This window comes from Tachyglossus aculeatus, chromosome Y4, assembly GCF_015852505.1.
Source record: "Tachyglossus aculeatus isolate mTacAcu1 chromosome Y4, mTacAcu1.pri, whole genome shotgun sequence".
Classification (NCBI taxonomy): Eukaryota; Metazoa; Chordata; class Mammalia; order Monotremata; family Tachyglossidae; genus Tachyglossus; species Tachyglossus aculeatus.
The window spans coordinates 1,258,428-1,268,380 of record NC_052096.1 but is presented as its reverse complement, the minus strand read 5'-3'; the positions used below and the strand labels follow the sequence as shown (position 1 = coordinate 1,268,380).

Genomic DNA, 9,953 nt, shown 5'->3' with positions numbered 1-9,953 from the left:
AAGGTCTGCTCTCCCTCCTTAGCCTATGAGCCCCATGTGGGACAGGGACTGTCTGATCTGATTAATTTGTATCACTCCAGTTCTTGGAACAATGCTTGACATGTAGTGTTTTATATAATAATCATAATAGGGAGAGGAGAGGAGGTAGACAGAATAAGAGCGGTGAAAAGATAGAGGGAGAAAGACCGAGAGCAGAAGGGAGAGTGGGAGAGACTGAAGAGGGAAGACAAAAGAGACAGACAGAAAAGGGAGAGACAGAGGGAAAAACTGAAGAGGGAGGTACAGAATAGGAAGAGCCAGAGAAGGGACTGAGAGACTGAGGAGGCAGACAGAAGAGACAGACTGGAGGGAGACTGAGGAGGGAGGGAGACAGAGGAGGGACAGAGAAGGAAGAAACAGAGGAGAAAAAGACTGAGGGGGGAGGAAGGAAGGCACAGAGACAGAAGAAAGAGACTCAGGAGAAGGACATAGTGGGACACAGACCAGAGATTTGGAGGCAATGAGCGATCTCCTCTAATGGCCCGATTGATACCCAACCGCATTGATTCTCACAACTTTATTGAAGATTTAAAAAAAAAACCTGAAAAAATTTCCAGAGTCCTGAGGGAAGAGCGCCAACCAGCGTCTGCCGGGGAGGTGAGGAGGGGACGGCCGTCCGCCCGAGTTGGTGTATCCCAACTCCAATCGCTCCCAGCTCCCGCCCCTCGGCGCCGTGGCCCCCCTGATGTCCGTTCCTGAGGCCTAGGGAAGATCGAGCCTCGGTCCCCGCCGCATCTCCCAGCCCCCTCAGGAGCTGTTCTTCTGCCGCTTCCAGAAGCGCTTGACGTCGCCGTGGCCGGCCGGGGTGACCACGATAAGCCGCTTGGCAGGGTTTTCGAAGACCAGGACGCCCAGCTCCCGGGCGTGGGACAGCAGCAGCTCAAAGTCCACCTGGCTCAGGAACTGGTTGTACAGGACTCCTGGGTCCCCCAGAACCGTGGTGGAGGGGAGGACAGAACAGGACACACACATTGGCAAGCGGTAACACCCCAGCACTATCCCTCCCACTACCCCCAAAGAGGACCCCAGGGGTCGAGTCGCCCTTCCCCGATGCCCGGATGCAGACCAAACTGCAGTTTGTAATACTTCCCAAGCGCTTAGTACAATGTTGTGCACACAGTAAGCACTCAATAAGTATTACTGAATTAATGAATGAATCAATCAGTGGTACTTATTGAGTGCTACCTGGGGGCAGAACACTGTACCACGTGCTCAGGAGAGTCTAATTCAATGGAGTTGGCAGTTTCTCTCCTCCTCTCCATCCCCCTGGCCTTACCTCCTTCCCCTCCCCACAGCACCTGTATATATGTTTGTACGTATTTATTACTCTATTTTACTTATACATATTTACTATTCTGTTTACTTTGTTCATATGTTTTGCTGTCTGTCTCCCCCTTCTAGACTGTGAGCCCGCTGTGGGGTAGGGACCGTCTCTAGATGTTGCCAACTTGTACTTCCCAAGCGCTTAGTACAGTGCGCTGCACACAGTAAGCGCTCAATAAATACGATTGAATGAATGAATGAATGAATGCGTTCCCTGCGCACAGTGAGCTTACAGTCTGGGATGGCGAGCATGGGGAGAGAGACATTACTACAAATGACTTATATAATTTTAAAATATGTAAATAATTTAAAGACTAGCATGTTGCAGGGAATTCTGGGTACTTAGGTACAGAACTTTATACTCTTCCCACCTGCAATTTTAGTGCCTGCTTCCCCAGATGAGGTAACTGAGGCACAGAGAAGTTAAGGGACTTGCCCAAAGTCACACAATGTAAGCTCCTTGTGGGGAGGGAGCATGTTCATTCAATCATTCCATCGTATCTACGGAACGCTTAATGTGTGCAGAGCACTATACTAAGTGCTTGGGAGAGTTCAATACAACAATAAACAGACCCATTTCCTGCCCACACTCCACTGTGCTCTTCCAAGTGCAGTGCTCTGCACCCAGCCGGCCCTAAATCAATACCACTGAGGGAGAAGCAGCATGGCCTAGTTGAAAGAGCCCGGGCCTGGGTGTCAGAGGACCTGGGTTCTAATCCCAGCTCTGCCACTTGGCTGCTGTGTGACCACGGATACGTCACTTCCCTTCTCGGGCCTCAGTTTCCTCGCCTGTAAAACGGGGATTAAATTCTACTCCGTGAGCCCCATGAGGGTCAGAGACTACTGTGTCCAAACTGATAACCTTCTATCTAACGCAGCACTTAAAACGGGGCTTGGCACATAGTAAGCCCCTAACAATACCATAGCTATTATTAATTACTCTTTCCCAAGCGCTCAGCACACTGCTGGGCACACAACAGGTGGTCATTCATTCATTCATTCAATCGTATTTATTGAGTGTTTACTGTGTGCAGAGCACTGTACTAAGCGCTTGGGAAGTACAAGTTGGCAACATATACAGACGGTTCCTACCCAACAGTGGGCTCACAGTCTAGAAGGGGGAGACAGACAACAAAACAAAACATATTAACAAAATAAAATAAATAGAATATATACAAATAAAATAGAGTAATAAATATGTACAAACTTATATGCATATGTACAGGTGCTGTGGGGAGGGGAAGGAGGTAAGGCAGAGGGGATGGGGAGGGGGAGGAGGGGGAAAGGAAGGAGGAGGCTCAGTCTGGGAAGATCGAACCTCGGTCCCCGCCGCATCTCCCACCCCCATCAGGAGCTGGTCGATAAATGTTATGGATTGATCTGGTTGACTAGTTATCATCATCAATCGTATTTATTGAGCGCTTACTGTGTGCAGAGCACTGTACTAAGTGCTTGGAAAGTACAAGTTGGCAACATATAGAGACAGTCCCTACCCAATAGTGGGCTCACAGTCTAAAAGGGGGAGACAGAGAACAAAACCAAACATACTAACAAAATAAATAGAATAGATATGTACAAGTAAAATAAATAAATAAATAGAGTAATAAATATGTACAAACATATATACATATATACAGGACTAGTTCTTCCTGCCTTGGGGAGCAAGTGCCCCCACTGTAATTTATTTACATGAAAATGTCTGTCTCCCCTTCTAGACTGTAAGCTCGTTGTGGGCAGGGATGTGGCGTGACACTCACCCTCTGAGAACCGCAGGCGGTCCCTCTCCAGCTCCCACAGCCGGATCTGGTCGGTGATGGTGGGGGGCAGCACGGGGTTCTTGTGGGGGGTGGGGGGGGAGAAGATTGGGTGAGGAGAACGTGAGACCTCAGACCCCTTGACACCGCCCCCCGCCAACTCTCACCTCCACCCACCCCTAAACCCTTCGCCCCCGACTCTCCCAACCCCCAGCCCCCAGACCTGTTTCAGCATCACTGGATGGGCCCGCGTCCTCAGGAAGTGTATGATCTTGGGGGAGACAGAATGACATCAAGGTTGGGGGGATCTTAGGGAGCCTGCCTCCGCAGCCAAGCAGCGTGGCTCAATGGAAAGAGCCCGGGCTTGGGAGTCAGAGGTCATGGGTTCAAATCCCAGCTCTGCCAATTGTCAGCTGTGTGACCTTGGGCCAGTCACTTCACTTCTCTGGGCCTCAGTTCCCTCATCTGTAAAATGGGGATTAAGACTGTGAGTCCCAGGTGGGACAATCTGATCACCTTGTAACCTCTCCAGCGCTTAGAACAGTGCTTTGCACAAAGTAAGCGCTTAACAAATGCCATCATTATTATTATTACTATTATTATCATAAGCCCCCCAAAGGGCAGGTGGACCCTAGCTTTTGCTTCTGTGCTCAACTCATGGGAGGACCTTAATAAATTTGAGAAGCAGCATGGCTTAATGGAAAGAACACGGGCTTGGGAGTCAGAGGTCATGGGTTCTAATCCCATGACCTCTAATCCAAGTGACTTGCCCAAAGTCACACAGCTGACAAGTGGCGGAGCCGGGATTTGAACCCACGACTCTGACTCCAAAGCCCGGGCTCCTTTCACCGAGCCACGCTGCTTCCCTGATCCCACTGCCCCAGCACCCCCGTCTCACCACCCCCAACATCCCCAGTCCCACCAATCCCATTCGTCAGTCTCCACCACCCACTCCGTAGTCCTGGCCCCCAGCCCCGGTTCCGCCTCCCCCTGGAGTCAGACTGCCACCCCCACCCTGGCCTGCCGCCCCCCGGGCACCTGCTGGGCGGTGATGCCGCTGGCGATGGCCTGCTGCACGCTCTCCCGGGTCACCTGGGCCACCACCATGTTGGGGAAGCGGTACAGCATCTCCGAGAACAGGGCGATCAGGGCGATCTGCAGCTCTGACTCTGCCCGGGGCACACGGGCCCCGTCAGCCTAGTCCCTCCCTGCACCCCCAGGGCTCCCCCACACCTCCTTCCCTCCCCGGGGCCCACCAGGCTGCCCCCAGCCTCACCGGTGTAGGCATACAGTCGGTAGTTGGTCTCCACGACAATAAAGCCAGGCTGGTGGGCAGTGCCCGTTGCCCCGGACACACCCGACGACAGGTTGATGGCCAGACGGGTCGGGTAGTACCGGCGGGACTTCCTCTGGGGGGGAGACGGGGACAGGGTCAGAGGACCCCGGCTCCCGCAGAGACCACCCCCACCGCCCGCCCCCGGCCTACCTTCCTCTGGAAGACCAGGCCAAACTCCCGCAGATGCTGGAGGAAGCTGAGCAGGGAGTCACTCATCCCCTCCACCGAGTAGTCCTGGCGGGGGGTGGCACCGGTCAGGTCCGGCGGCCGCGGCTCAGCCCACCCCTCTCGGCCGGCCCCCGGCCTCCCGCCACCCCCAGCCCGTGCAAACCTTGCCCAGGGTGGAGAAGCTGAGCTGGAAGAGGAAGGACAGAATCTCGACCAGGTCCATGCCACGGGTCTGTGGGGAGAAAGCCCAGGCCGGCCGGTGGGAGACTCCCTCAGCCACTCCGCTCCACCCACCGCGGGCAGCCACAGGGAAACAGGGAGACAGAGACAGACAGAGAGAGGCCAAGGAGGATCACGAGAGGAAAAGGAAAGGGGAGAGGCACAGGGTGGTCAGCAATCAGCAGAGGGAGAGAGGCCCTGGGGGGAGTGCTGGCGGTTGGAGGAAGGGGGCAAGTTGGTGGTCAGAGGGAGAGAGCCGTGCTAGGGTGGGGCTGGGTGGGATGCCCCTGAGGAGGCAGGTCCTGCAGCATGAAGTACCAGAGCAGAGCCGGGGTTGCGGGCCGGGGATGGGGGGCCTGAGGCGGGGGTGCCCAGCACTTAGAACAGTGCTTTGCACATAGTAAGCACTTAACAAATACTATCATTACCTGGGCGGTCTGCAGGTACTGCAGCATGAAGTACCAGAGCTGGGCAGGGGTGTCCAGCAGCAGGAACTGGAAGCCAGCGGAGGTGATGCATGGGGGGTCCCCGGGCTCTGAGCTGGGGACACGGGGAGGGTGCGGTCACCACACGCCTCCGGGCCCCCGCCCCCATGCCCGCCCTCCCTCCGGCTGCCCGACTGACCTCTTCATGAGCCCGGCCTGGCTGAGGAGCTGGGCCAGGTCTTGGCTGACGGCGGCACTGGGGGATCCGACCATGAAGTGCAGGATGACCTGCGAGGCGGACGGGGATGCCTGGGTCCAGTCCCGGGGATGGGAGCCCCGCGTTCTGTGGGAGGTGGGGGGAGCGCAGGCCGACCTTTGACACTAGGGCCCGGTGTGGGAGCGGGGAGAGCGGGAGCCGGATCTCACCTCCCACCGCTCCTCGGCGTACTTGTCCAGCGACGGGACGTCCCTGGCGTGTTTGTCTGGGCCCAGCTGGCTTGTGTCGTCTGACCAAGCTTGGCCCCTGCGGGGGTCACGGGGTCCGGCTCAGAGAGTGACGGGGCCCAGTTCGGGGGGTCGCGGGGCCCGCCTCGGGGGTCGCAGAACTGGGCTGGTAGGGTTCACAGGCCTGACAGGACAAGGCCTGAGGACTCCCCCCGCCCTCATCCTCTCTCCCCACCCAATCCTCCGCCAGCAGCGCCTTACCACGGATCCCTCCCCTTTCCCAATCCTCCAGGTTCCTCCCCTCTGTCCAATCCCCGCTGGCCCCCTCCCCGTCCTTGCCCTGCCCCTGCCCAACTGGTGGAGCGGCCAACCCAAAGGCCCTCCCAGGGTTCCCTACTGTCCAGACCCCTCGACTCTGCCACTTCCCCCGGCTGTCACTTCATCTCCCCCTCTAGACCGTAAACTCCTGGCGGGCAGGGATCGCGTCTACTCTCCCACGCCCTTCCCAGGCCAGTGCTCTGTGCACGGCGTGCTAAACCCGACCTATCGAAGTGTGGATTAGAGGGTCGTCCTGGGGTATGGAGGTCGGGAGGCGGGGAGGAGGCTGGCTCGGGGGGCGAGGGGTCACATACCCACCCAGGAGGGCGACGCGCAGGTTCTGGCGGAAGATGGGGTTCAGGATGAAGCCCTGGAGGCCGCCGGGGAGCTGCTGCGTGTGCCAGAGGCGGAGGCGGCTCAGCAGGCCCGTGCTCTCCTCCTGAGCTCTGAAATTCATTCAACCATTCATTCGATTGCATTTATTGAGCACTCACTGTGGACAGAGCACTGTACTAAGCTCTTGGGAGAGGACAATGTAAAAATAAACGGACATAGTCCCTGCCCACAAGGAGCTTAGGATCTACTGATGAGCTTACAGTCTAGAGACCAACCTGGGCAGCAGCACGGTGATCCTGGGGGCTGGACCTGGGCACCCAGGGGTCAGGAGGGCCCACGGTCTCAGAGCCAGGAGGTCCGGTTTTAGTCCCGGCCTTCCCCCTGAGTGACCTTGGCCAAGCCACTTCCCCTCTCTGGGCCCGTTTCCTCGGCTGGAGACTTGGGAGAAGGTGCCTCTCCCTCCCTCTTAGACCCCCAGCCCCGTGGCCGGGGCTGTGTCTTCTGCTGAAGGTAAGCTCATTGTGAGCAGGGAGCGTTTCTACCACCTACATTGTCTCGTTCGCTCCCAGGCACGTAGTACAGTGTCCGGCATGCAGTAAAGTGGTCAATCAGTGGCTGGCTGATTGACTGGAGGGAGGCAGGGGAGCGGCTCAGAAAGAACGCAGGCCCGCCCCAAGAACACAAATAGAGGCACAACACCAGCCCGGACTCATCCCCTCCCGAGAACCCCCCCAGATCTGATCCTGGGAACCCCTTGTGGGTCACGGGCTACGTGATGAGTTTGTATCTACCCCAGCGCTCAGTACAGTGTCTGATATATAGTAAATGCCGCATCACTACCCTCATCACCACTTGGTATGCAGAAGGCTGGGTTGCAGTGGGCTTTGGAAGTCTGGGATGCTGATGGAGGGAGACTTTGGGGGTGGGGGAGGGCCAGGGGCAGACTGGGGGTGGGGAGACTCACTTGCTGAACTCCTTCTTCACCCACAGAGCCACGGCGGCCTGGGGCAGCGGCTGCTCCAGGAATAACATTCGCATGACCCAGTTTTTGGCCAGGGACGGGAGCTCCCTGCGGGGGAGTGGGGTCAGTAGTGCTGCCGCCCGTCCCCCCCACCTCCGCCGCACCTGCCCCTGCTGGGGGAGGGCCGGGTCTCCCCGACTCCCGCCCCCCAGCAACCGGCGCCGTGTGGGACGGGGCTCACCGGAAGACGGCGAGGCAGGTGGCGGGGTGTCCGTAGAGCCGGTCCAGGATCCCGGGGCTCAGGCCCCCCAGGAACTCCTGCAGGTTGCGGCACTGCAGCTTCCCCCGGTGCAGCCCCGTCTGCAGGGGGCCGCTCTCCATCGCCTGTGGAGGGGCACGGATGGATGCAGGGGCTTACAAGGATGGTATCTGTTAAGCGCTTACTATGTGCAAAGCACTATTCTAAGCACTGGGGGGGTTCAAGGTGATCAGGTTGTCCCACATGGGGCTCACATCTCAATCCCTATTTTACAGGTGAGAGAACTGAGGCACAGGGATGTGAAGGGACTTGCCCAAAGTCACCCAGCTGACAAGCGGCGGAACCGGGATTAGAACCCATAACCTCTGACTTCCGAGCCCGGGCTCTTTCCACTGAGCCATGCTGCTTCTCGGCTTCAGGGGAGTGGGCTGCAGAGATGCCCCCGCACCTCACCACCTCCTTCCCCTAATCTATTTTCATGTCAGTCTCCCCCTGTTATTATTAACAACGGGCTCACAGTCTAGAAGGGAGAGAACGGAGTGAATGTAATCAATCGTTGCTATTTATTGAGCTCTTACTGGGTACAGAGCTGTATTAAACGCTTGGGAGGGTCCAATACAACCGACTTGGTAGACACGTTCCTTGCCCCCAACGAGTTTACTGTCCACTCAGTAATAATAATAATAATAACAATGGCATTTATTAAGCTCTTACTATGTGCAAAGCTCTGTTCTAAGCACTGGGGAGGTTACAAGGCAATCAGGTTGTCCCACGGGGGGCTCACAGTCTTCATCCCCATTTTCCAGATGAGGGAACTGAGGCCCAGAGAAGTTACGAGACTTGCCCAAAGCCACCCAGCTGACAATTGGCAGAGCCGGGATTTGAACCCATGACCTCTGACTCCCAAGCCCGTGCTCTTTTCCACTGAGCCCTGCTGCTTCTCATTGAGCAGGAGGCGCTCAATAAACAGCCCTGACTGACACCGCCTTGCCTGCTGTGAAGCCTTTGGCAAGTCACTTCCTTGCGCCTCAATTTCCTCACCTGCAAAGTAGGGGTAAAATTCCGGTTCTCCCTCCCCTAAGGCCATGAGCCCCTTGCGGGGCAATCAATCAATCAATCGTATTTACTGAGCGCTTACTGTGTGCAGAGCACTGCACTAAGCGCTTGGGAAGTCCAAGTTGGCAACACATAGAGGCAGTGCCTACCCAACAGTGGGCTCACAGTCTAGAAGGGGGAGACAGACAACAAAACTAAACATAATAACAAAATAAAATAAATGGAATAAATATGTACATATAAAATAGAGTAATAAATACATACCAACATATATACATATATACAGGTGCTGTGGGGAAGGGAAGGAGGTAAGGCGGGGGGCTCAATCTGGGAAGGCCTCCTAAGATCAGGGATTGGGTCCGATCCGGCTGCACGGGGGGCCCCCCGTCCCCCTTCCCCAGCGTTTAGCACAGTGCTTGGGGCGTATTTATCTTACTTGTACCTATCTGTTCTATTTATTTTATTTTGTTGGTATGTTTGGTTTTGTTGTCTGTCTCCCCCTTCTAGACCGTGAGCCCGCTGTTGGGTAGGGACCGACTCTAGATGTGGCCAACTTGGACTTCCCCAGCGCTTAGTCCAGTGCTCTGCACCCAGTAGGCGCTCAATAAATACGACTGAACCCGAGTGGAAGTGTGATGATTATTCTTTCCCAGTGGCCTCCTGCGGTCGCTCACCCCCGGGTCCCGCGCCGCCATCGCCGGGGCCCCCGAAGACGCCCGGATCCGGGGGACAACAACGACAACGCGGAGCCACCAGAAGCCCGGCGCCCAGGGCGCGAGGGGAAGGAAATGGGCGGCGCACCGCCCCGCCGCAAGGCACCCCGGGAAACGGAGTCCGCCCGCCGCGGCGCCCCTTTCGCGCCTGGACTACAACTCCCAGAAGGCACCGCGGCGGGCGGGGCGCGGGCGCGCCGGCACATACGGGTCGGGTGGAAACGTGTGGACGGGAACATCGGTCCCTAGACGCTTTCTTTTGGCCTACACTTCATTCATTCATTCATTCAATCGTATTTATTGAGCGCTTACTGTGTGCAGAGCGCTGGACTAAGCGCTTGGGAAGTCCAAGTTGGCAACATAGAGAGACGGTCCCTACCCAACAACGGGCTCACAGTCCTGGAGGTACAGTGAGAAGGGTGGCAAGTAGAGCCGCGAAGTGTGTAGGCTGGGTCATGGTAATTGTCAGTTGTCAGCTGTGTGACTTTGGACAAGTCACTTAACTTCTCTGTGCCTCAGTTACCTAATCCGTAAAATGGGGATTAAGACTGTGAGCCCCCCGTGGGACAGCCTGATCACCTTGTAAACCCCCCCCCCAGCGC

General features: G+C 56.6%; 1 protein-coding gene across 1 annotated transcript; it reads right to left on the bottom strand.

Moving 5' to 3' along the window:
* Positions 1–550: 550 nt before the first annotated feature.
* On the bottom strand, positions 551–9,403 carry GTF2H4 (general transcription factor IIH subunit 4). The gene is made up of 14 exons (XM_038768612.1): positions 9,313–9,403; positions 7,565–7,707; positions 7,327–7,431; positions 6,341–6,472; positions 5,691–5,787; positions 5,464–5,552; positions 5,268–5,379; positions 4,784–4,852; positions 4,603–4,686; positions 4,393–4,525; positions 4,155–4,285; positions 3,340–3,387; positions 3,120–3,198; positions 551–959 (listed from the first exon to the last, which is right to left on the bottom strand). Exons 1-14 carry the CDS (start codon positions 9,331–9,333, stop codon positions 787–789), a joined length of 1,416 nt encoding a protein of 471 aa, XP_038624540.1. The 5' UTR covers positions 9,334–9,403; the 3' UTR covers positions 551–786.
* Positions 9,404–9,953: the final 550 nt, after the last annotated feature.